The 27,928-nt window shown below is 35.7% G+C and overlaps 1 protein-coding gene across 4 annotated transcripts; it reads left to right on the forward strand.

Annotated features, from left to right (window-relative positions):
* The first annotated feature begins 1,385 nt into the window (after positions 1-1,385).
* On the forward strand, positions 1,386-27,913 carry LOC116301374 (adhesion G protein-coupled receptor L2). 4 transcript variants are annotated; one of them, XM_089031298.1, is made up of 23 exons: positions 1,386-1,913; positions 3,180-3,228; positions 3,877-4,062; positions 5,623-5,850; positions 12,290-12,605; positions 17,530-17,702; positions 17,975-18,060; positions 18,203-18,298; positions 18,440-18,614; positions 18,965-19,075; positions 19,463-19,538; positions 20,129-20,240; positions 20,407-20,462; positions 20,925-21,060; positions 21,618-21,730; positions 22,466-22,568; positions 22,844-22,997; positions 23,426-23,492; positions 23,901-23,967; positions 24,107-24,198; positions 24,566-24,692; positions 25,003-25,185; positions 27,316-27,913. In XM_089031298.1, exons 1-23 carry the CDS (start codon positions 1,866-1,868, stop codon positions 27,358-27,360), a joined length of 2,799 nt encoding a protein of 932 aa, XP_088887424.1. In that variant the 5' UTR covers positions 1,386-1,865; the 3' UTR covers positions 27,361-27,913. The 4 variants fall into 4 exon arrangements, with proteins under 4 accessions (XP_088887424.1, XP_088887423.1, XP_088887425.1 ...); XM_089031297.1 differs by having other exon boundaries at positions 1,388-1,913; positions 20,922-21,060; XM_089031299.1 differs by lacking the exons at positions 1,386-1,913; positions 3,180-3,228; positions 3,877-4,062; positions 5,623-5,850 and adding exons at positions 8,358-8,489; positions 8,621-8,651 and having other exon boundaries at positions 20,922-21,060.
* Positions 27,914-27,928: the final 15 nt, after the last annotated feature.

Consider the following 27,928-nt stretch of genomic DNA (forward strand, 5'->3'; position numbering starts at 1 on the left):
ACTTCAAGATATTTCTGTCATAACTAAAAGTAATGAATGATTTATGAAGTTCATAAGGGGGCAAGAATAGTCGCTATGGCTAGTCTATCTGACCTTCAGAGGACGTTGTCATTGAAAGCAATTTAGTCAATGGACAGTCGAGGTTGACAGGATTGAATTTTTATGGAAGAGCTGAAAGTGAACCAAAAACGCAAAGGAAGAAGGATTTGAGAATGGACGAAAAGTGGGATTAAGATAAGTGGAAAGAGAAATTTGAAATAAAGGAAAATATAAATGGATGGATAAATGAATGAATGGGATAAAAGCATTAATGAATGGAGAAATCGTGAATAAATTACCTTGATGGATGGATAAAAAGATAAATGGATGAATGAATAAATGAATAAATGAATGAATGAATGAATGAATGGATGGATGGATGGATGGATGGATGGATGAATGAATGAATGAATGAATGAATGAATGAATGGATGGATGGATGGATGAATGGATGGATGGATGAATGAATGAATGAATGGATGAATGAATGAATGAATGAATGAATGGATGGATGGATGGATGGATGGATGGATGGATGGATGGATGGATGGATGGATGGATGAAACAAGAAGCAAATAAGGAATACCACAAGCAAACAGCTGAGTAAAATCTGACGAGAGACTACTACCAATAGTTCTATAAAACTGCAAGTATCGACCATTCGGCAGATCAAAGACATATCACTAAAACGATGGGAAAAGCGTTTCCCTAAACTGGTGTTACAGTCAATTTAAAGCTTCTATCTCTCTTAACGCGGCTTTAGGTTAATGGGCTTTTATCAACTGCTTCTTACAAAGAGGAAAGCACTTCACTCTTCTGGTAATCTTTAGGATTTTCTTTCGACCCACACCTATATCATGGTTTTGCTTTCTAATTTTCATTTATAAGCTCATTAAATTCATTTAAAACCCCATTTTATTTGATGCTATCAATATGAGTTGGTTATTTTTCTGTAAACATTAATGATATGGTTATTGGATGAAGATGGTGTTTATTTTTCAATTCAAATTATTGCATACAAAACTATATTCTTAATCGGTACTTTTACATTTTTTTCTGAGTTGACCGATATTGAAACTAGTTGTTTAGCGCGGTGAGTTTTATAAGGAAGCGACTGCGACAGACGAACAATATATAGAAATTTTACCCTTGCCTTTTGCCCGGAGTTCGTCAAAAAACATTCAATTATAGATGTAATATTTTTTTTCATTTAAAGTTACATGAAGTATTGTATGAAAAATACGCCCAAGTTTAATGACGTAATTACAGATTTTTTTATATACAAACATTTTGTTTAGCCAAAGAATATATTAGAGGAAAATTGTTTCTGACGTGAGAGAGTTACTCACATAAAGCTGTCATAACCTTTTAGAAAAGGCATTTTTTATATCGTATTTGGTTGTTGAGAACTTCAAGTGCCGTATATCCTGCACTTCATGGCAAATCAAAAGTACTGTGCTTTTAGAATAATATTATGTGTTAATCATTCGGGGTGCAAACTGTCTAATAATGTGTGATTGACATCATGAGCCATCATCGAAACCAGGTGAACGTCCGTCGCAATTCGTTCAAAATAAAGTCCATGTGATAAGCATTTATTTCAAAAATACCAGCTAAAAATTGGTACTTTACGGAACAAAACTGTTAGAAAATATTCTAGGAAGAAAACGCACTTATAGAGGGTTAGAGGAAAGTGATCTGGCGGCGACAATCGTAATTTGAAACAGAAGAAGAGTTGGTAGCTTGAGAAGTGAAAACTGCATATCAAGTAAACGAAATATTGCTGATTCAAATTTTCTCGATAAAACTGGGATGCGGCGTATAAAATGGCGAGGCACTCGATACGGAAGTTTATAAGCGTTGTATTACTCCAGGTAAGAATGTTTTTACTTATTTTTATTATCATTGTTTGTGTTTACAATTGATCTTAAAGATAAAATTCACTGTAGTTAATAAGGCAAACAAATTGTTGTCATCGTTTGCTTGAAACAAGCTATTGAAAATGAAACGTTGTAGAATCTGAAAGTTTCATCTTATTTTTAAATAAATATGTTAGGAAAACTAGAATAGAAAAGAAATGATATCATAGAATTGAAGAACAAGAAGAACAAGAGAAAGAACTTGTTAGAAATGCGCTTGTTTTTTACTCAATTTTATTCGAATCTCGAATCTCGAATAAAGATTTTTAAAAAGTACTTCGAGAGGACTTCAATGAGTATTTGACATCAGAAATTTCACTATATCATCATCATTACAGATAGGCAGAACAATTTACCCATCTTCAATAAGAAACAATACCTTTTTATCCACGTAAAATGACTGACACAGGGTTATAGACCCCTTGCACTGGCTCCCTAGAGGAATTGTTCTGGGGGACAAAAAAATGGATTTTTTTGCATAAGAAAAGACGGCCTATTGTTTTGTGCCTGCCAGAACAATTCCTCTCGGGACTCAGTGTAAGGGGTCTATTTGTTGTTTTAAAAAAGAGAAATGTCAAAGCCAGGAATCTAGTCAACTTTATTTTGAAACAGGCTTTCTAAAGTAACAACACAATTTTTCATTTCATGATATATGAATATATTATATTTATTTAAGCCATCCTTGAATTGTTGTCGGTCTTAATTAACGGTCTGACACTGTGAGTCAGCAGGCTTATATATCGTGTTCTTTAATGAATCTTAGGTTGTACCCTAAAGCAACTGGAATAATCAAGCATTTTAGATTTTGGATGGAGGAAAGCCGGAAACACGGAGAAAAAATTGGAATAGAGGTTTTGCACTATCACGTGATCGCAGCCATGTTAGATGGCAGGAACAATCAATCGTTTTAGATTTAAAAAAATCCAATTCCCAAGAACAAAGGGATTATATTGTTCTGCCATCGAACCACAGGCAGTCCAAGCTGTATTATGGGCACGAGCACGTAATAGCGCAAAGCGTCTATAAAGGGAGTGACCTAACAAACTATACTCACATACGATGCTGAGTAGGAATCGAACCCTGGACCCCAGAGGTAAAAGGCAAGCGCATTACGCTCCATACACCTCCATAATTCCCCATGTAAGATTGTTGCCATGGCGATTGATGTCATTGTGTTTCCAAGGTGATTTATTAATGACGTTTTTTTTTTACTTTATTCAGTGTCTTGTATCGTGGGTTTGTCGTCATTCATCGCAAGCAGAGGATTTAAGTAAGTTGTTGATCGGCAGATCCAGGATTTTAATATAAATATGGGGGTTCCTAAATTGGCTGCCATGCAGAAAGCGCTGGTAAAATTGGCTTCACAAAGGGGGGTCCAATGTCAATCTACTGAGCATAAAAAACATGATTGGCTTCACAAGATCTCACACAAGGAGAATTCCAAGAAACCCTTGGAACCACTCTTGGATCCGCCACTAATATGTATGTGTTTTTGCTGATGTTCACTTATTTCCGCCTACAACTTAGGAATAAACTTTATTCTAAGGTTTAGTGTAAAGCGTATCTAGGGAATGGTTATAGATTTTGGATTTAATCCGACCCCAGAAAGAAATGGGTACCTCATTTCTATTAAGTATCGCGTTTTTGAAGCATTTCATGATTAAAAAGGTGAATGAATTTTGGCGAAATAATAATAGCGATGAAGTTGATTTTGATGACGATTTCGATGGATAAAGACCAGAGAGGATCTGGGACCGAAACTAATGAGGGCTGTGAAAGAGACTAGGATGATAGTTGCACGATGACAATCATGATGGTTGATGGATGATGGTGATGATGATGATTATGATGTTGGCCGATGGTCAATAATCAGGGATAGCATAGACTCACCATTGCAATTAAATCTTGTCCTCACCAGTCACCAGGAGACGTCATCATCACGTCTACCTATTCTTTCCTAATGGAAGCACTTGGAACGACAACCGAAAGAAGTGTCTTAATATGTCAGCTGATCTGGTCTCCTTGGAAACCGAAGATGAATGGAAATTCATTACCAATGAGCTGCAAAACATGACAAACCGGTTTCAGGATGAGTGGCACGTAGGTAAGGAGTTTTCAATTTTTCGTACACAGGAACCCTCGTTTTTTTGAAGCTTCATCGTCAAAGCATAGCTTGTTATTGATTGGCTAGCACATCAATGACAACTGGACAAAGCAATGAAACCAATATCGGACAGAAAGAAAGAAGAAAAAAGAAGGATGGAAGGAAGAAAGAGAAGGAGGAAAAGAATAAAGTAATAAAAATGCAAAGAAACAAAGAAAAAAACTATAAAGGTACGGAAAGAGGGCAGGAAGGAAGGATAAGAGGAAGAAATGAAGAAAAGAAAGAAACAAAAGAAAGAAAAACTATAAAAGTACGAAAAGAGGGAAGGAGGGATAATAGGAAAAAATGAAGAAAAGAAAGAAAAAAAAAAAGGAAAACGTACGATACAAATCTGTAAACTTACGATTTATACATATTAATATTTTCAAATCTTTATACAATTCCTTTCCTTCACTATCCAGAGTGCCAAATCGTTCAAAAGTGACGCGTCCCCCTTTTTTCTTTATTTGGGGCCCAGCTTTCTATATCCAGTTTTTCGTGTTTATCACTCGAAATAAAATAGCTAGCGCAGACGAACTCGTTGTTGAAGTATTGTCGCTCAAAACTGGAATAACTGTCCGTTAAATTACCTGCCTGAACCAATAGAATGACAGCCCATCTTTCAAATCCACGATCTTGATTCACAACTACAACAGATGCTATGTAAACAAAGAGTCTTGTATTTACAATTCTACCCTTCAACGTTTGTCAATTGAAACTCCTGTCTTCGCTTCTTTACATCTTTAACAAAACACCCTGAGTTTGACGCGTTTACTATCGCGTGAAGTCACGATCGATATCATGGGATTCAAATACAGATCAGCCATGCTCAACGCACATGCTACGACATTGTTTTTTGTCTTATTGTTTGCAATTCGTGGATATTAGTCTCGATATTAGGGTGATTTATCTGTCGCTTGTAAATAAACAGTTAACGTAACACCCAGTCTTAGACACTAATTCCATCGTTGTTGTTTTTTTTTGTTCTACACTTTGACTGTTAGTCACCAATCATATGTAACTTCGTTACGGGCAAGTAAAATCACTCTAGGTTTGACTGATATTACTCTTCTTGTCTATGTAACCGAAACCTTTGTTTACAAAATTTTCCCGCTTATATTATGGGAAAGTGAACAAGTAGTGAATTGTATTTGAAGTTAAAAGTATTTATATTCATGTTCTGAGTCCAATAATTCAGGGATTTTCAAACCTGAAAGTTCGACTAACGATTAGTTTTTTTTTTTTCCTTTTCTTTTTTTCACATCAAAAATTTATCAAACCCCTTCCTATATATCTATCAAGAAGCCTTATATTCTTATTCTTATTCGGTCCGGTTTTCATATAAAAATATGGTAACATGATTAAGGAACACGAGTATGGGCATAGTATAGACCATTTTCGAGTTCCAAATTACCGCTGTGTTCCTCGATTACAGACTCATTCATTGTGTAGAATATTCAATATAATAATAATATAATATAATATAATAAGATAATTCACGTCAAATATTATTTTATTAAGGGCTGCAAAGGCGTGGTGAAGTATCCAGCAAAGCATGGTTCTGGTTGACGGGCGTTCGTCTTAACTATGACCACTGGCAACCATACCAACCATCTGGAGACGGTAGATGTGTTAATATAGCAAGAGAGTACTTGAAAAGTACTGGGGGGTTCAACGACCTGGCTTGTCTTGGATGGTATAGCCCGAGAGGGTTTATATGTGAAATGGACACGCATCGAGACCGTGCAAGTAAGAGTATCAATGTATTGAGCTTTTTCGCTGTGACGTCAAGATATCGATTTTTTGTTTTTTGTTTTGTTTTATAAGACAAAAACGTTTGTAGTCAAATTATCCATAATGATATTAGCAAGTAAAATTATAGTTTCGTGAAGATCGTACATAATCCAGAATGTTTGAAATTTTGAATCTTACAAAACAATTATCATTATCATCACCATTATCAGCACCACCACAACCACCACCATCATTAACATCATTATCATTATCATCATTATCATCATCATCATCACCACCGCAATCATCATTATTATCATCCTCATCGTCATCGTCATCATCATCATCAGCACCGCCATCATCATCATCATCCACTCATCTATCCATTTGTTTTTGTTTATCGAAATATTATGATCATTTATTTTTGGGCATAAAATTTACTCTGCAAATGTCCATTAATTTGATAGAAACAACATTTGTAGACAAACTTTATATCTGCAAAGGTTATGAGAAACTACTTAATTTGAAAAGATGAACTTCGTATCACTATCAAACAAAATTTTGAATCCAACGCAGTTTGTAAATACTCGTCCAAGGTTTGTGGATATTATACTAAGTGGCACACAATTTGTATGATTAAGAAATTAATTAAAAAGAGCATAGATTGTCAGTTACAGTATGAAAAAAGCTCTTCTTTATTAAGGAATACGCATTGGTTTGAACAAAGCCCATTGTAATGAACCAAAAAGTTTCCTTTGAATTAACCACCAACACAGAGCTCAATGATACTTTTTCAGTTGGATTAACTAGATTAAATGTGGGTCACTGGGAATAAGAAATAGAACCGCAAACATGGAATTACTCCAGGTTTATCACTGGGACCATCAGCTATGTTACTAGGAATAAGAAATATAATCAAAAACATAGGATTTCCTCAAGGTTCATCACTGGGACCATCAGCTATGTCACTGGGAATAAGAAATAGAATCACAAAAATAGGATTTTCCCCAAGGTTCATCACTGGGACCATCAGTTAGATCACTAGGAATAAGAAATAGAATCACCAACATAGGATTCCCCCAACGTTTATCACTGGGACCAAAAATAAGAGCACAATTTTCTCAAGAATCTAAATAGACTGAAATAGACCAAAATAGTAAGGCAACTTTCAACGTCACTTAGAATTTATATTCAATAATCTCTAACTTTCACTGAAGTGGTTTGCGGCTCACCTCTCATCGTCACTTATAGCTTTTCTATTTGCTTTCCGTATATTGTAAGACGTTTTTGACTACCTATTTAAGTGATTTGGAAATTAACTTAAAATGAAATACATATTGAAACATACATAGACTAGGTACTGATGCAGACTCTCCGGGTGACGATAATTTATGTGTACCTCATAACTTGAACGATAGAACGAACGAAAGAATGAACAAAATATAAATGAAAAAAATATGTATTTTATGTAACCGGTTTTTAAGTTTAACTTTTTGCATTTCTTTTACCCGTTTTACACAAAATTCTAATTTTGATCTCTTTAAAGCCTCATGCTGATTTTTGCCAACTTCATTTCAATGACACCTTTGTTTCAATACAGGTTTGGTCTAGTTTGAAAATATAGAAGCAGAATACTTACAAGAAGCAGAATAATTACAATCTGGGATTCTCAATAGATTATTATATATCTATTTATTTGATTTAAGAACGTTCTTGAAGAAGGTCAGTTAATGAACAAGTGAAGTTTTTTTGTTGTAAGCAGTGAGCTTGACATTAAAAGTAACATATTAACATCCCTCAGGGTTTTTCTTTTTTAAAATTAAAAGCAAGAGAGTAAATTTGAACCGATGTACATCGCCAGGAAACCGAAAAGATAAAATGGAATGGAATGTACGAGTATGCTAAAGTAGTCCCTAAATTCTGAGTTCAATAGTTCGAGAAAAAAAACAAAAATAAAAACCCCAAAACAAATAATAAATTTCAAAAGGTTTTAATCAATTAATTATTTCTTTTCTTTTTTCAACATCGCTTTTTTTCTTTCGTTATTAGTTTTTGTGTACATCTCTGGTCTCGTTCAATTAACAGCGACCTTTCTAGCACACATAGAACATCTTAAAACTTGGAGTAAAAATTCATTCCATTTTGTGTATTTTATAATGTGTCAACGATTCTTCTATTATTTGAAATTCACCCAAAATTGACTCAACTGCGCAAATACGATTAATGGCAGGAAAAAAATCTCTCTTGCTCGTTTTCCTGAAAGAAGATCTTAAAATAAAAGGAAAATAAAAATGGGTCCAATTTAAGGTGATATTCTTATCATTAATCTAGTAGAGTACTCGAATTTCAAACGATTTTTAGTTGGTTCATTAGTAAATGTTCCAACTTACTGTCGAGAGGATCAATTTCTCAAATACTAAAAGCGTCGCTGATTGGTTAATGACTGGCTCGTGAGAATGCAAAAGTGACATTGATTGACAGTTGTTCGGTTACTCAATACAGAAAAAATCTTAAAGCATTCTTCTAAGCGTACTGATGAGAGAGAAAAAGTGTCCTTGTCCAAAAGTGACGAGTGCTGAGCACAACTAGACAAAAGGGAGATCCAACTTTTAAATATGACAATTTTTAAGTACTTCTTTATTTTGGTCTTTCAGGTTAGTATTTTGAAATTTTTGTAGTGTTTTCTTTGCTTTTGACTAGAAAAATATTCATGACGACAAACTATGAACATGTTTGGCACGAAAAACTTTATTACAACGAAGTTTTTGGTATATTTCTTTTACAGATTTTTCTTACAAAGTTTGCAAATTCTACAGGTAGGAAAGACTAGATGTAGAAATAATATATTCAAATATTTTTGATATTATTTATGAAGTTAAAGGACAAAACTAAAGCTGTTAAGGCCATCTGCTATATTTCCCGTTTGTTTACCTGAACGTTGTACGCTTTATCCTTCACTTTTTTCTGTAAAACATATTTTAAATTGATAGAAAAATAGATTCCATGTATAAAACTCATGCATAAATCTTTAAGAATACACCTATTTCAAAAAACGTTGTCATCATCCAAATAGGCAATGGGCAAAAAGCGGAAAGCGATGTAGGGAGGTCATTCCAAGATACAAGAATAGCTGGAATGACTTGTGTTTCTGCTTCTTATTCTCGTCAAGAACATGGACCTTAGTGTTGAGACTGATTCGATGTTCTTTGTATTCAATGACGGGCACCATTTCTATGTCTGTATGATATATCGCCTATCGCCTTTGGCGATGACAACGATTGAAATAGGTGTATTTAAAAAAAAAGTAAAATTATGATTAAACACATCTAACTTGGTTTTGAAGTTAAATTTTATCAAAAAGTATGCTTTCAAGATCTCAGTATAAATATTGAAAGGAAAAAAAAAAAGAGTTTAAGATGTTTCATTGCTTATAGATGTAGATTATATATCAGAAGGTTTGAGAGAGAAAAACAAACATTTCGCATGTTCTTGACTGGCACTCTCAAATGCTATCCGTGTTTTTATTGATATTTTCATAAGGTTTAGACTCCTGTCCAAATCTTCAATGCCCTAAAATTAAATTTCAAACTTGTATAGCTAAACTTTAATACTTTAATCTTAACATCGAAGATTTTATCGTAATCAAGCATTATTATTAATTAAGTAAAAATTACTATTGAGTCAATTTATCATAAAAAGTATTTTTAATTTTCACTCATAAGTCCAAAATTAGCCAGCAAATTTTCGAACTTAAGATCAAAAATTTTTAATCAACACAGAAAACCTGTGAGCAGTTACCTTAGCTTTATTACAGATTCACTTTATAAAAGGTCGATTAATTTTCTACGTGTTTTAAATAATTGAATAAAAAGATCTTAAAGGAAAATTTTAAGATCTTGTTTTCACTATAATTATAACTGAACTTCCTAACATCTTTAATTTGAGTTCAAAAGTACACAAAGATAGTTATTTATTTATTTTTCATAAGGATTTGACGCTCCATCTTTCGATCTTAATTGCAATTATTTTAACTATAAATATTGAAAAAGAGGCGTCGAAAAGCCGGAAGGTTCAGCATATATTGTGAGCGTAATGAAATGATTAAATTCAATATTTTTGGATTGTATATAATCTTTTTGGTTGAACAGTTCACCTCTAGAGAAAATTTACTAAAAACACTTTGATATCAGTTATAGGATAGATGGTATAACATTAGTACATCGGGTTTTTTTAGGGAATGAAACTAACTTTTTGAGAAAGAAAAGAATCTTTGACAGACGTAGTCGAGCTGTTGGGACATAAACGCGAGTTAGTCATGGTTAGTTTTCACTGTAAATCAAGGTCAGAATAGGATACGTATTTGCTTGCTTATGTACACTTTCTTCACAAGACTATCGTATGACCATCAGGATAAGACTTGCCTTTTTTTACTCGTGAACTGTATTCATTGAATTTCTGTTTCTTCTGTCCTCCTTCCTTAGACACAAGCTATCTGATCTGAATATCAGCGAGTAAAAAAATAAAGGTACTTCGAAGAAACGTATATATTGTAAATTGATTAAAAAGATGGTGAACGGTGATAAAAAGAAAAGAAATTACGATAAATCAGTTGCCTTGATGTTGGACTAAAACTGATACGAAAAAATACGAAACAACGAGGCCAAACTTAGTACTATGACGAAATAATAGCCACTAATAGTTTCAAGCAGTTACAAGTCAATTAAAAATAATGTTTAATACATAACTGATTCAGTTTAATGGGAATTTATTTGCAATTATTTTAACAACAAATATTGAATAAGAGGCGTCGAAAGACCGGATAGATTCAATCATTTATTGTGGTCAATGAAACGATTATCTTACACTACACTTCTAAAGAAAAATTACTCATAAACACTTTTCAATTCTAGCTAATTATAAGATAGATGGTTTAACATTTGTGCATCTTTTCCAACACATTCAAATAACAAAAATTCGCGGCAATCAAAATGGCGGCTTTGACATAATGATATGCATGTTAGTAATATGGTTGATATAGTAGTACAAAGACTTAATCACAATCAAACTTTCGCCTTACAGTCAAAACGGCTCACGTTTAATCCCCTAGGTTTACATTAATAGTTTCATTATTGGAATATTGACATTGTAGTGTTCTTTCCGAGAATACGAAGACTCAGGATTCAAAATAACAACCGATTTAAAACTCGAATTCCGATTGGATTATTCCATAAAAGGAAAACCATACTCCAATCAGAATTCGAGCTTTGACTCATTTTTTATTTGGATCAGACTTAGAAGTATTCGTATTTTCAGAAAGAATAATTAATTTCAATATTCGAATAATGAACCATGCATTAATTGAACCTAGACTGTTCTATAGTTCCTAGTTTTCGCTGGGCAATTTTCGCAGGTTTTACGACACCTCAGTTTCGTACTGACTAATGTCATTTTATGACACTATTTCAGAGAGTTTATTCAAAATGTCGGACATGACGTCACTTCTCAAGTGCCCAGGCTATTAACTTGTACTTTAACTTTGCCGAGGAATTCATAAAAGCTTTAGATTCTATTTAACTAAAGACGAATCCATTATTAAAATTAAAATGTAAAAAGACTTACTACGGGGATAACAAATATTGAAATCCCGTTTTGTAAAAAAAATATCGTAGCCTTCCAACTGAAATGATTTATAGTTTGGTACGTTTGTTTTAATATTCATTTTCTACCTGGATGTCAGATTGTAAATAACAGAGAGCTTTTAATCGTTGTCAAGTCAAACAGAAGACTCGTTAATGGTGAATAATGGGGTTTAAGATGGTGTTGATTCAAGGGAAATTTATTTATTTATTTTTCTTTGTGATTTGAATACAGAACGTCATCCATGATCAGTATTAATATTCAAATTCAATTTCTTATCGCAAAAACAATAGGGAGGCAATAGAAGGTCGTTGACTTGTCTAGTATAGGTCCATGCAGATCCCTCCACCTTTTCCCGTCTAAATAACGAGATTCGCTGATTTTGTCGATACCCTGAGACAACCTCTGGGCTAATCTAAGACAGGTCACGGCTAACTCACAGATCAAACCCTGAAACAACCTCTGGGCTGATCTAAGTCAGGGCATGGCTAACTCACAGATTGAACCCTGAAACAACCTCTGGGCTGATCTAAGTCAGGGCATGGCTAACTCACAGATCAAACCCTGAAACAACCTCTGGGCTGATCTAAGTTAGGGCATGGCATGTTAGGTTTTGCTTAGGGAAGGAAACTGGAGAACCTTGAGAAAAAGGATGGAATCCATGGGAAGGCCTAGCAAATTATACTCACGCACACGTTGATATCAAGTCTATTAATCGACGCCAAGCCCCAGAGGTGAAAGACGATTGAACTCTACCTATACACAACTGTTGATTCCAATAATCAATTATAAAAGCTTATAATCTTATTGATTTCAGAAAATGGACCAGTGTACACGGAGAAATGGATCAATATAGGTGGATATAAAATACAAAATCTCACAAACCACCAGAAGTTCCCAAATCGCCCTGACGAAACTTACTACGTCAAGTCGTTCCATATTACTAACGAGAATGTACCGGATTATGGCATACGCATGAGATCATACTTCTTGGCGCCAATGACGGGCAACTTTACTTTCAATACCGCATGCGATGATGCATGTATGTTATTCTTAAGCGATGGAATTAACCCTAAGAATGAGAGAAGGATTTTATATCAAGATGTAGCGGCTGGAATCAATGATTATAAAGAGTAAGTCAAAATTAATGCCTTATATAACTATTAAAGAATATTTTTTTCGGGTATATATTTTTAGTCCAAATATTGCTAGAACCCTTTAGAGGTGAAAATTTTTTTCGAGTTGTCTAACACTAGGACTTTATAAAAGAAATATTAAGAAAGATATCCCGACGTGTGTAATATACTTTTGATATACTTGTACGTATATTTGAAACGACCTTAATTTTCAGTTGCAAATGGCTATATGTATATATATATATATACACTCGATTGCAGAAACGTTGTAGTATACCTAATGAGATGCATATTGCAATTTTACTTTCTTAACCCTCAAAACCAATTGATTCATAATCTGTAGGATATAAAACACGAGAATACAATATTATGACGTTCATTGAATGAAACAAATAATAAATAAAGTGAGTTTTCTGTTTTGCATATCATTAAATATACTGAATAAATTAGGTATTTGTATAAATGTATACTACAACCTTTCTGCAATCAAGTGTGTGTGTGTGTATATATATATAATCTAATGTAATCTAAGACTAGAGGAAACGAAGAAGAAGAAAAAGGTACTCTTAATGCGGTGGGAATAGAACCATCGTCCACCAACTTTAATTACTTAATTCATTCTATAATAAAAAAGAAAAAAAAAAGTGCCTTCATGCCATACCCCGAGACTTCGGCTGGGGCGTCGTATGGACTTCAGACATGACGGCAATTAAATCCCTCTGCCCTTGGGTGTACGAATTACGCATGAAAGTGTTCTAGCCGAAGCATCAGGTGAGAGACTAGCCGGCCCCCAGACCATATCAACAGCTTATCCCTTGCATCTCTGCCCAGCACTGGTACGTTGATTTGAAGTGGAAAATAATCTAGTCTATCTAGTGCATTGTTTTCATGGCTATTGTTGTGCTAATTTCCTGAAATTGTGGCCCAGTGGAAAAACTTGGGCTTCCAAGACACTGAGTCAAGCACGTTTGAGTGTGATTAGCACCTGGATGGGTGACCAACTTTATAGTTACCCAACGATGTATTTGATTTCTGTTTTTATTTATTTATATCTTAAGATACTCGATTATATAGATTACCTTATAATTTGTCTTATAATTTTTTTCCATTTTTAATCCGCCATAGTGTAATCCATTAGTCTTTATTAAGAACAACATAGTAGCTCCCATTTTCCGTTTTGTGTCTAGCTGACGGTTGTAATGCTTTTATTAAGTTTTTTTTTCGTATAAGAACTAATTCCAATAAGCAAATGTTATGTAAAAAAATTGTTTGAAAGGTTTTAAAAAGTCCCGGGTTGAACTGTAAAACAAGTTCATATCTAGAACTAAATTTTCCTGTCGACAAACTAGAGAGTGAATTTTACGAAAGATGTAGCCCTGCATTCAAATGTAAGCTACATAAATGGCGAATACTTGGCGTAAGACTAATTTGATTTGCCGATAGGACCAGATAGGAGTTGAACTGAACAAAACACTTGAAGAACACTTCTTGAAATTTTCTTCTACATATTTCCCCCCCCCCCCCCCCCCTTTTTGCTGTCGTTTTTGTTCCAAAAAATTTGGACTCGAGAGTTTTGCTTTGCTTTGAAATCAAGCGGGTCCCCTGTGGTTTAAATGGACGTACGAACGGACGTAAGTGACGTAAGTATGGTGCTCCGCTCGAGCAGGCCTTGGGTCCGAGCGGGAGCAATCTCGTACCCAGAGCCTGCGTTTCTTCTAGCCTGCGGTGAAATACGAGAGCTCTGGCATAATCCCTTTTTGGCGCATGCGGAATTTTCTGTAAGTTTTATCATATTTAAAAATAATGAAACAGGAAAATCATGCTTTCAAACAGAGTTCTGTGTTAACTTCCGATCAAAATAAAAATTAGAAATCGGGAACATATTTTTTACGTCTTTTAACGCATGCGCTCTTATAACGGAAGTCCAGGAAATCCTGGTCTCAGAAAATGGATTATGTCAGAGCCCTCGTTCTTCGCCGTTAACCAGAAGAAACGCAGGCTCTGGGTACGAGATGTTACTACGAAATATAACGCATGCGCTGATGGACTGGCTAATGTGTTTATATCGGGATTTATAAAATAACTAAGATATAACGCGTGCTATGATTGATCAATTACCGTTTCATATGACTCAACATAGATCGTGAGGAAATGACGTCAGTAACGCAAGCATCTTTTGAGTTAATCTTTACTTATATCTTAATTATTTTATAATAGAGAAAAAAATCTATGTGTGCTATGTTGAGTTATACAAGCACTTGGGAAATTCCGTGCCCTACGGCACGTGCTTCTCCTAGCACTTCTCTCGGACACGCACAATTTCTCGAGCGCTTGTAAAACTCTACAAAACACGCGCACTCGTTCTCTATTTATTCAATAAAAAACCCCCAGAAAATTATTCACAAACGAGTCAAAAACCATGTGATATAGTCCATGCTTTTTGGCCAAAAATGGCCCAAAATGACCTATTTTGCATCCCTCATCAATAATTCATAATTTTAAAAAAGGTGTGAAAATGGTCCAAAATCGATCAAAACCATGGGCTATAGTCCATGCCTTTTGGCCAAAAACACCCATTTTTCAAGTTTTATAAATAATTCATATTTTTCCAAAAGGTGTGAAAATGGTCCAAAATCGATCAAAAACATGGGCTATAGTCCATGCTTTTGGGGCAAAAGCGGCTCAAAATGGGTTATTTTGTATCCCTCATAAATAATTCATAATTTTAAAAAAGGTATAAAAATTGGTCAAAATCGATCAAAACCATGGGCTATAGTCCATGCTTTTTGCCCAAAAACACCCATTTTTCAAGTATCATTAATAATTCATATTTTTCTAAAAGGTGTGAAAATGGTCGAAAATAGATCAAAACCATGGGCTATAGTCTATGCTTTTTGGACAAAAACACCCATTTTTCAAGTTTTATAAATAATGCATATTTTTCCAAAAGGTGTGAAAATGGTCCAAAATCGATCATAAACATGGGCTATAGTCCATGCTTTTTGTACAAAAACGCCCATTTTTCAAGTATCATTAATAATTCATATTTTTCGAAAAGGTGTGAAAATGGTCCAAAATCGATCAAAACCATGGGCTATAGTCCATGCTTTTTGGCCAAAAACACCCATTTTTCAAGTACCATTAATAATTCATATTTTTCCAAAAGGCGTGAAAATGGTCCAAAATCGATCAAAACCATGGGCTATAGTCCATGCTTTTTGCACAAAAACACCCATTTTTCAAGTTTTATAAATAATGCATATTTTTCCAAAAGGTGTGAAAATGGTCCAAAATCGATCAAAACCATGGGCTATAGTCCATGCTTTTTGCCCAAAAACACCCATTTTTCAAGTATCATTAATAATTCATATTTTTCCAAAAGGTGTGAAAATGGTCCAAAATCGATCAAAAACATGGGCTATAGTCCATGCTTTTGGGCCAAAAGTGGCTGAAAATGACTTATTTTGTATCCCTCATAAATAATTCATAATTTTTCAAAAGGTGTAAAAATTAGCCAAAATCGATCAAAACCATGGGCTATAGTCCATGCTTTTTGGACAAAAACACCCATTTTTCAAGTTTTATAAATAATGCATATTTTTCCAAAAGGTGTGAAAATGGTCCAAAATCGATCAAAACCATGGGCTATAGTCTATGCTTTTTGGACAAAAACACCCATTTTTCAAGTTTTATAAATAATGCATATTTTTCAAAAAGGTGTGAAAATGGTCCAAAATCGATCAAAACCATGGGCTATAGTCCATGCTTTTTGGGCAAAAACGCCCATTTTTCAAGTTTCATTAATAATTCATATTTTTCGAAAAGGTGTGAAAATGGTCCAAAATCGATATAAAACATGGGCTATAGTCCATGCTTTTGGGCCAAAAGTGGCTGAAAATGACTTATTTTGTATGCCTCATAAATAAATCATAATTTTTCAAAAGGTGTAAAAATTAGCCAAAATCGATCAAAACCATAGGCTATAGTCCATGCTTTTGGGGCAAAATTAGGTCAAAATGACCTATTTTGTATCCCTCATAATATAATTCATAATTTTAAAAAAGGTATAAAAATTGGTCAAAATCGATCAAAACCATGGGCTATAGTCCATGCTTTTTGGACAAAAACACCCATTTTTCAAGTATCATTAATAATTCATATTTTTCGAAAAGGTGTGAAAATGGTCCAAAATCGATCAAAACCATGGGCTATAAGTCTATGCTTTTTGCCCGAAAATGCCCCAAATTGACCTATTTTGGATCCCTCATAAATAATTCATAATTTTTCAAAAGATGTAAAAATTGGCCAAAATCAATCAAAACCATGGGCTATAGTCCATGCTTTTTGCCCGAAAATGCCCGAAAATGCTCTATTTTGCATCCCTCATAAATAATTCATAATTTTTCAAAAGGTGTAAAAATTGGTCAAAATCGATGAAAACCATAGGCTATAGTCCATGCTTTGGCACCGAAAATGCCTCAAAATGACCTATTTTGTATCTCTTATAAATAATTTATAATTTTTCAAAAGGTGTAAAAATTGGTCAAAATCGATGAAAACCATGGGCTATAGTCGATGCTTTTGGGCCAAAAATAACCCAAAATTACTTATTTTGTCTCCCTTATATTAATTAAAAAAAATTTGCGAAATTGTGAAAATTGACTGAAATTGATTGAAACCATGGGCTACAGTCCATGAATTTTTGCTAAAAATGGATGTAAGTGGCCTAGTTTGCGTCGCAATAAAGTAATTGGATGCATCACGCATAACGTCCGAATCATTTTTGGACCCAGAGGACCATGCGAACCTTGGCGCTTATCTTAAATACCCCAAACTAAGTGGAGGTGATGCTCCGTAACTCAACAAGTAATCCCTGACCTATACTAATACCTTGAATGGCTTTGCATTTTCGTTTTATTAGAAAGTACAAATCCGAGCCTCAATTTCTGGAAGAAGGCAAGCTTTACTTTATGAAAATCCTTTTCAAACAAGGCTGGGGGATTGAATTGATGGACATCGCAATCGAGCTTCCTAATGGGGTCACGGAAGCCCCAATGTCTCCAGACCACCTCAGAAGAGATGTTACAAGTATCGGTAATTATTAACTCGAGTTTGCTATAATAAAAATTAATACAAGGTAGGTTGCAATGGAAATAGGAAATGACGTCTCCCTCCTTGGGCATAGCCCACTGTTTACCCGTACTGCATTGAATGTGTGTGCCAATTTGCACAGGAAATAGACCTAATTAGCTTCGTGTGTAAATTGTGCCCATTTCAAACCATGTGATGATTACATGATTTTCTCGATAAGAAATGTTTTTTCCCCAAATGTTTTTTTATATCCACTTGAATATGTTCTTCATCAGATCTTCCGGGTAAAGACTGTGTAAAAGTTGGTGACCCGCTCTACCCTGACTATAAAAACTGTATTGACTTCACACAAAAAGACAAGGTAAAATGGATGGATGGATGGATGGATGGATGGATGGATGGATGGATGGATGGATGGATGGATGGATGGATGGATGGATGGATGGATGGATGGATGGATAGTTGGATGATCTCTTTAATACCCAATGCAATTATATGTTTAGCTCGATGGAGTCAAGATGGTCCTGAAAGAGCTGCAGTCAAATATCGCCAACACATCCAATCAAAGCACACCAAAAATACTCAAAAATACCATGCAGGTATGATGCAACACTGATAAAGCCAGGAAAAGAAAAGAGGGTGAAAAGGAGGCTGGAGTCTTGTGCACTTTGAGCTTGTAATTAGGTCAATTTAATTATATTAAATAAATATTCTTATCATATTAATTTCTTCTCCTTCAGACTGCAGCAAGAAAGATCACGTTTCTTTTGGACGAAAACGTAAATACAGAGAAAAGCGAGGAGACTAGTGACGAGGGGCTCTTAGTATCGAGGGAAGTTGAAAACCTTGGTAAAATGGTAGCTGAGAAAATTTCCAATAAGGATGAGCCTATTGTTATGGAGTATCCTAGCATAGGTATTACCAACATTACTACTACTACTACCACTACTACTACTACTGCTGCTACTACTACTACTACTACTACTACTACTACTACTACTACTACTACTACTACTACTACTACTACTGCTGCTGCTGCTGCTGCTGCTGCTGCTGCTACTACTACTACTACTGCTACTACTACTGCTACTACTACTACTACTACTGCTACTACTGCTACTACTACTACTATACTACTACTACTGCTGCTGCTGCTGCTGCTGCTACTACTACTACTACTACTATTACTAATACTAGTTTCACTACCAACACCACAATTCCTAATACTTATTAATACATCAATCAATCATTTGTTTTGGTATTAGTAATGCAAATCAAGAAGTTGAATGAAGACTTTGTTTTCCCAAACAATATTCTTGAAGTTCCTTTCCCTTCAAACGACGAGATAACCATTAAAAGATCTAAATCAGACTCAGGTAAAGTAAAGGGAGAGAGAAACCACAGTGTACGAGGGAATATTGGAATGGGAGAAGAGAGGAATGTAGGAAGGAGAGAAAAAGGAAAAAAAGAGCAGTTGCTTCTCGCTGAAGGGAAGGAAGGATTTGTTTGTTTGTTTGTTTGTTTGTTTGTTTGTTTTTTGTTTTTTGTTTGTTTGTTTGTTTTTTTTTTGTTTGAAAAAAGGAAGGGAATAGGGAGAAATGGAAGAAAGCGTAAGGAGAGGAAGCAAAGGAACGAAATGTTGAAGTGGAATAGGGATGGCGACGAAAAGACACAAGGCAGGAAAAAAATTAGCAATGAAGAGAGAGATAGATGAAGTGCTTCTTTTCTACATTTTCTTATTCATTTGTAAAATGCTTTTGTAGTGAATTACCTCGTGTTCAGCTCTCTTTACAAAAACCTAGATGACCTCATACGAGAAAACATCACCACCATTGATGGGTGAGTTGATTGATCAACTTCTAATGATGATTAGTATCATAATTATTTTTTGGAAGCATGGTACGTCATAGCTAACATGTTGGTTGACTATAAAAAACATTCCTCATTAATTAAGCTTCTCTTGTTAGATCAACCAAGATTGCTACAAAAAATAGTAACATCAATGTTCATCTTAAAAAATGGGAACCCCTGACAATCACCTTTGCTTAAGAAAAAAATCCTAAAATAAAATAGAAGTTAAAGTTAAAATTATTATTGTTATATTATATTATATTACATTACATTACATTACATTATATTGTGTTGTTGTGTGGTGTGGTGAGGTGTGGTGTGGTGTGGTGTGGTGTGGTGTGGTGTGGTGTGGTGTGGTGTGGTGTGGTGTGGTGTGGTGTGGTGTGGTGTGGTGTGGTGTGGTGTGGTGTGATGTGATGTGATGTGATGTGATATGATGATATTATAATGTTAATGATATATAAAGTGTCAATATGTGAATTGTAAATTGTAAACATCTTAGTGTCGTTCGTTATTGTAAAAGTGTTTGCGAGTAAATTTAACAAAAACATATTTTTAAAAAAAATCTATGTTTACAGAAGCCAAGAAGGAAAATACTTTCTGAACAGTAGAATCATATCCAGCTCTCTGGTACCTCGACCAGCACACATGGACAGGGATGCAGTACGTTTAAGACTTGATCACAAACGAGTGAGTTAAAATAAGTATATTAAAGTATTTAAAAAAAATCTACCCAACAGTCTTTTCGGTCGTGCAATCGTCAATAACTGATTACCATTCGTCGTTCGCCCCTTCAACTATTTTTTGAATATTTGTTGTATACAATCCAATGTATCATCAATATGCTTTTTCATAGTACAAAACAAGTAAAGATCAAGTCATGGTGTGCGCATTCTGGAAGTACAATACAAGGTATACACTATTAAGGACTCAGAAATTGGAATTGAAAATCTAGGGGGAGGGGGAGAAGGGGCTAGAGAATAACCGCGCGGTGTTGAGTGTGATGGTCCGGGTGAGAGTATATAGTCTTCAGCACGACTGTTGTTGGTAGTGACTGACATCAAGTAAGATAGAGGATCGAATAAAGAGAAGGGATTGATCCCAGGATCGTAAGATAAGTGTTGAGTGTGATGGTGCGCGTGAGAGTAGTCTCCAGTAAGACTGTTGTTGTTGGTGACGGACATCACATAAGAGAGAGGATTGACTAAAGTGAAGAGATTGAACCAAGGATCGTATGATGAGTGTTAGGTGTGATGGTGCGGGTAAGAGTAGTCTTCAAACGCAAGACATCTTCCAATACAACTGGCTGAGTTGAAAACCATTCACTTTTGTCCTATCGAGTTTTTTTTTATACTTTTCTTTCTTCGTTAGTAGTGAAAACGCCACCGGTTCATGGTCAACTGTTGGATGCCGAATCAGCCGAAAAGAATCCAATGAAAACTACACCGTTTGTCACTGTGATCACTTGACTCACTTTGCGGTTTTGATGAAAGTGACAGTCGATGACAAGGTAATAGTATGCAACAGAAATTATGAATTTAGTTTGTTCGGTTTTGCGGAGGGAGTTAAACCGGACCGGAGAATCCGGACAAAAACCCTTAAATCAAGGAAAAGTCCTTAAACAAAATCTACTCCCCGAGGCCCTAAAATATTCCTAAAATATTTTTGAATATTTTAAAATAAGTTTTGAGAAGTTTAGTTGCTCCCTCTGCTGCTGGTCTGGGAGGGACAAAACTCTTTCTCATTTCGAACCACGTGTCATTCCCTAGAGCCTCATTTCTTTGTTTAACAGTTGCAAATCAGAAGACAGAGTAATATACCTCTTTACATTGGGTGTAATGTTTTCGCATTACAGACCACATGTCATTCCCTAGAGTATCATTTCTTTGATTAACGGTTTCAATGAGAAGAATACACTGCACATGAATATGGATACAACTCAAACAAAGAATCTTATTTTCAAAAGTTTGACACGTGGTCTGAAATGGGAAAAGATTACGCTCAAGGTAAAGAGGTGTATTGGACAAATAATCTTAATAAAACTAACACTATCCTCATGCCTTGAAGGACAAGCCTATGTCTAGGTCCCACATAGTTGCACTGGAAGCCATTACATACGTGGGATGCTCCTTGTCTTTGATTGGTGAAGTCCTGACTATTGTAACTTTGACTTGTTTACGGTAAGTTGAATCAATGTTGAAAATTCAAACATTCAAACAACCTGTGAAACAATATCTGGACTGATCAAAGTCAGGGCATGGCTAACTCACAGATCGAGCCCTGAAACAACCTCTGGGCTGATCTAAGTCAGGGCATGGCTAACTCACAGATTAAACACTGAAACAGCCTCTGGGCTGATCTAAGTCAGGGCATGGCTAACTCACAGATCGAGCCCTGAAACAACCTCTGGGCTGATCTAAGTCAGGGCACGGCTAACTCACAGATTGAACCCTGAAACAACCTCTGCGCTGATCTAAGTCAGGGAACTTTCAGATCGAATTGGAATTTAGCGTATTAGGTGATTTGGAGAGAGCAAAACTCTCAAATCAAGAAAGAGTCCTAACAAATTCTACTCACATTTAATAGCAAGTCCAGGGGTCGAACCTGAGACCCCAGAGGTGAGAGGCGAATGCATTTTGTCGCAAAAATGAAATAATTCGTTCCACTATAATTCCACTTCAATATTCCATGCAGTTTAGAAGTCTCTGTTGTTCGTATTGTTGAATTTGTGCATTCTTTACTTTACTGTTGGTATTTGTGAATATCCTGACTCTGAAATGAGTCTCACCTTGAAAAAAGAGCTAGCTAAACGAGAGAGAAAAACAAAACATTAATACAGTATAAAGATTCAAAGAAAAAAAAAAAAAATGGCTGTCTTTTTATTGTTTGTAATACCATCTTTGATCTCCTTTTAGTTTGGCCCGAACAGAGACCAACACGATCCATCTTAACTTGGTGACCGCCTTGGGTTTGGCGCAAATCATCTTCTTGTCAGGAATCGGTGCGACAGCCAACAGGGTAAGATAATGGCCAACAAACATGGCTGTCATTGAAGAGATAGAAAACGCGCGAGCGTGCGCGTGCTGTGTTCAGTTATAAAGCACGTGGGATATGCAGAACACGAGAGAAGCGTTAGGAGAAGCACGTAGCTGTATCCCTTGTGCATCAGCTAAATAAAGAAACTATACTCAAGGGAATAACAAGTGCTCTGGAAAGGGAAACATTATGTCCAAGGCGATGAAGTCTATTAAATATTCAATTAAACGATTAATCTTTTTTTTGTTCTCGTTAAGGGGGTTTGCAAATTTGTAGCAATCGCTCTCCATTTCTTTAACCTGGTAGCGTTCTGTTGGATGTTGGTTGAAGGGCTCTGGTTGTACGTGATGGTAGTTCGCGTCTTTGACACCGGCTACAACAGGATTAGGCGATATGTTATCGCTGCATGGAGTAAGTCAATAACATATCTAATTGCACAGTCTACATAGATACATACATACATACATACATACATACATACATACATACATACATACATACATACATACATACATACATACATACATACATACATACATACATACATACATACATACATACGTACGTACGTACGTACGTACGTACGTACGTACATACATACATACATACATACATACATACATACATACATACATACGTACGTACGTACGTACGTACATACATACATACATACATACATACATACATACATACATACATACATACATACATACATACATACATACATACATACATACATGCATGCATACATACATACATACATGAAGAACGAAAAATGAAGCCATACAACCATGGTTTGCGTATGTACATGAAGAGGTATATCTTTTCTACTTTTATAGGTATCCCTGCAGTAATCGTCGTTGTCACTCTTGTCTCGAGTTTTGATGGATACGGCACAAAGAACAGGTACGATATTCGGTAATCGATATTCGGTAGTCAACATGACTTCCCGTAGAGTCAATATAACATCCGGTAGAGTCATTATTACTTCCCGAATAGCCAATATATAACATCCGGTAGAGTCAACATGACATCAGGCAAAGTCAACATGATTTCCCGAATAGTCAATATATAACATCCGGTAGAGTCAATATGACATCAGGCAAAGTCAACATGATTTCCCGAATAGTCAATATATAACATCCGGTAGAGTCAACATGATGTTCGGTAGGCGCAACTTCCCGTCAGAGTCATTATTACTTTCACTACCCGACTAGAGTCAGTATGACTTCCGTTATTATAATATTGTGTAGGATTAACAAGCACTGATGAAGGTCTCTTTAATAAGTGTTTTTCTTTTTGTGCTCTATCCAGCTGTTGGCTGTCTGTGGAGAAGGGCACCATCTGGAGCTTTGTAGTTCCCGTACTTGTCATCGTGTTGGTAAGTTTTTCTTGTTTCTCAATTCCCTCCACCCCCCCCCCCCCCCCCCACCCCCTCCCCTCTCTCCTCAACAGAAGAAGATGGTCAAGATCTTGATAACCAAATGCTTACATTGTGTTGGTCTGTGATTCTTTTACAGGTGAATGCCATCATCCTTGCTCTTGTTGTCAGAGAAATCTTAAAACTCTACAACCCCACCCCTGCCGATGAGACCAAACTGCAGTCCGTCAGGTAGGTCGGTCGACGAGGGAGAAAGTCTAAGGCAAAGCGGAAGTACACTGGCTAAAATGCTCGCGAATGGATAATTCGTTGTCATGAAGAGTCAGGATAGCGTGTCGCGGGTAAAACGTTCACCTCTCACCTCTGAGGTCGGGAGTTTCAATCCCAGTCGCTCCATGCGAGCTGAGTTAATTGGTTATCTTTCTGCCTTTTTTTCGGCTCACCGAATCTTCCTTTATCCTCTAAATCAATCCGGACTAATTCAAACTGTATAGAGATAGCGCTGTGCTAAAGGGTCACTCATGCATGGACTGTATAGCGGCTGCCAGAGGCGCCTTTACATGCTTTTTTTACATGCTCATTTTGACCCTTCACTTAGGTCTGGTATCAAGTCCGCTACAGTGCTGCTGCCCATTCTTGGTATTGCTTGGGTGTTCGGCATCCTGGCTGTCAACACCGAAACGATCGTCTTCCAGTACCTGTTTGCTATCTTCAACTCGCTACAGGTTTCTTATATTCGTACAATCTTTCCTTCCATCCAACGCATTCCATCCATTCATCCTTCCATCCATCCATCCATCCATCCATCCATCCATCCATCCATCCATCCATCCCACGCATTTAATCTATCCTTCCATCCTGCACATTTCATCTATCCTTCCATCCCCCACGTGCAGAGAAAGTACTAATTTTCCAGCAAATGAAAGAAATTCCGACACAGAAGATTTTAAAAATATTTTTCTGTTTCAAAAATACACCAGTAACTTCCGGTTACGCTAGATATTTTTGACGTTATTTTATTTTTGTATTTTCAAGGGTTTCATGATCTTTATTTTTCACTGCGTGTTAAATTCCGAGGTACGCAAAGCATTCCGTAGGAAAAAGCAGATCTGGACCGACAGCCACCTCTTCCAGTGTCACTCCGCGTCCCCACCCCCTAAGTATGAAAGTGAAATTACGTCTAAAGAGACCAGGTCTACCTCAAATGGAATGGAGAAGGTGAGTTGCATCAAATAGTCAAATGCTGATACATCACTTGATAAATTCAGCCAAAAGTCTCTTTAGAAAGGCTTTGCTTATGCTGGATGGCGGGCAAAGAGACTGTCAGTCAGCCAAATGCTGATATTCCCTTTAGGCTCTGCGTATGCTGGATTGCGAACAAAGTTTGAACGAAGTGACTTTCAGTAAGTCAAGTGCTGGTACATCACTTAGAGATTCACTCAGCCAAAGGTCCCTTGAGGAAGGCTCTGCTGGATGGCAAACAAAGTTTGAACAAACTGGTTGTCAGTTTGTACAATCATTTATATATAATGATAAATAAATAGGTAAATATATATATATAAGCATTACATAGGAGTAGATTGGAACGCCAAAGACCATGCCACGTCAATCGAGAAATGATAGTATCATTAGGAGACAGGGAACCACTTACTGGTCAAAAGATTTATTAAAATAAACATTTCGGCCTGTTTGGCCTTCTTCAGTATAGTGGTAGTTAAATTGAAGTGCCTATCACCCTTCTGACAATATTCTGAGTATTGATTCTACATGGGGTAAGATGCGGAATAACCCGAAAAATATTTCATAGTTTGAGTACGGCTTCTTGAAATCATAAAGGTTTTTCCATGCCATAGGCTAGTACTGTGACGTATGAGGAGTAATCATTTAATATACAAAACACTACTGGTACAGATAAATTAAATTTAGAATACGTCATTGTTTTTCCCATTGCTCTTATAGAAATTATTGCAAGTTAGTTTTCGCATAGAAGCCGGTGTTTCGAATTACGAGGAACAACAAACAACTATAAATGCCTCCTCATACGTCACAGCATTAGCATATGACATGGAAAAACCTTTATCACTTTAAGAAGCCGCACTCAAACTATGATATATTTTCGGGTTATTCCACATCTTACCCCATGTAGAATCAACACTGAGAATATTGTCAGAAGGGTGATAGGCACTTTAAGATCCATGCGATCGAAGAGCTTACTTGACTAAACTTTACTAACACACCTATTAGAATAAAATGGATCTGCTTGAGGTCACGTATTAGAGTAGCACTCAAGCCTTCAGGATGTTCACTATTATAAAAGATTATGGCACAGCAGAACAGGTTTAGAGTACCAAAGTGTGACTTCATCAAAACCAGTTTTGAATTGTTTCTATTTTAAGACAACACAACATTGTGTTCTTTCTGTCAACATTAAGGCTGCTGCGAACTATAAAAATTAAGATATTAGATTCTTAATCTCCAAAAATCCCCATACATTTTAAAAATTTACACTGTATCCCAATAACGTAAGATCCAGCACCAAAGAAGAAAAAAAATGCATAGAGATGTTTTTGTATTAAATTACCTATATCTCAGTGGCTGGGTTTTGCTCTGGCTGAAAATCTACACTATATCATATTTGTACATGCACTTCCTGATAATACACGTGCACCAAACCCTAACGTTCTTTAAAAAATATATTCGTGATGTCATCCATCTACTCTTCAAATATAACGAAAACCATGAGGTAATTCAGTTTGTAAAGCATCTTATTTTCGGTTTTTCTAAATACAAAACATCTTAATATGGGTTTAAAAAAGTTATTTTCATACCTTTGGGCAATGTTGCACTCTAGAAACACTTTAAAACAGAAAATCAAATTATATGGCCTAAACTTTCAGGCTCCATTTATTAAAGTTATAGGCTTCATTCGCACTCAACTTATTCATGTTTTTTGATTGACAGACTACATCTATTTTATTGCTTTAGTTCTCAAACTCGTTGGTAACATCAAGGCTCGTATCTACTCGTATAATTCTTGGGTGCAATCATATTAGTCAAAATCCCTTGAGATATAAATAACAATAAAACAGCCACAATTTTGATTGATCTAACAAGAGAAGCTAATGACGAATGCTTTGTTAATGTTACGTCATTTAATTTTGAATTTGAATGATCCTATACGTACTTTTATATCATTTGGATGGATAAATGGAATGGAATGGGATAGTTAGTTGATAAATGAATAGATGAAAAGGAATGCATGAGATGTGAAAATAGAATACTGGGAAAAGTATTTCAATCAAATTCCAAGTATTTTAATTTTGAATATCAAAATTCTTCTTATTTCAGAGGCCACCTTCTTCGTCTTCAACTTCGAGGATTTTCCTGAGATGAGATGACCATTTGCAGAAGAAGCTCGTGAAACTACGTTACTTAAACTTGACAATATATCAAACTCTTGCGTAGGATTACATAGACTACTTATACAACTGAAAATATTAGACAAACATAGCATAAGAAACAATAATAACAACGACAACAAACAAAAATATTTTTTTTAAATTTCGAGCTCCAGGCGATAGTCGCTTACTAGAACGAGCTCTGAAAAACATAGACTTGTAATAGGGAGCGAAGTGCATTCTGGTCTAGCTTGGGTGTAAGCATCTTTTCATGCCATATATAGACGACAATAGAGTTTTCCGATTTACCGGCCTTGGCACTATTAGTTCCATAGGCTTAATACCAAAGTAACTTTAACCTCAAGTTACGCGTTTTAGTTAAAAGCCACAACTTATTTCGTAATGCGAATACCAGTAAACAATAGAGTTTAGTATGCCATTTTTATTTAACCTTGAGATATGGTTTCAAAATTACTGATTTATTCTTGTTTTCTAAAATCATGCATCACCAATTTTAGTCGGCATAACATTAAATATTAGTTACTGAATGTCATGTGTCAAAT

This window comes from Actinia tenebrosa, unplaced genomic scaffold (genome assembly GCF_029948245.1).
Source record: "Actinia tenebrosa isolate PJP-AT-01 unplaced genomic scaffold, QUT_ActTen_1.0 PGA_scaffold16__25_contigs__length_10494907, whole genome shotgun sequence".
In the NCBI taxonomy this organism is placed as follows: domain Eukaryota; kingdom Metazoa; phylum Cnidaria; class Anthozoa; order Actiniaria; family Actiniidae; genus Actinia; species Actinia tenebrosa.

Coding starts and splice junctions, on each gene's coding strand:
- LOC116301374 (XM_089031297.1), top strand. CDS start 1,866: ATGGCGAGGCACTCGATACGGAAGTTTATAAGCGTTGTATTACTCCAG. Junction 18,061..18,202: donor ACTTCACACAAAAAGACAAG/GTAAAATGGATG, acceptor TTATATGTTTAG/CTCGATGGAGTCAAGATGGT. Junction 19,076..19,462: donor AAGATCTAAATCAGACTCAG/GTAAAGTAAAGG, acceptor ATGCTTTTGTAG/TGAATTACCTCGTGTTCAGC.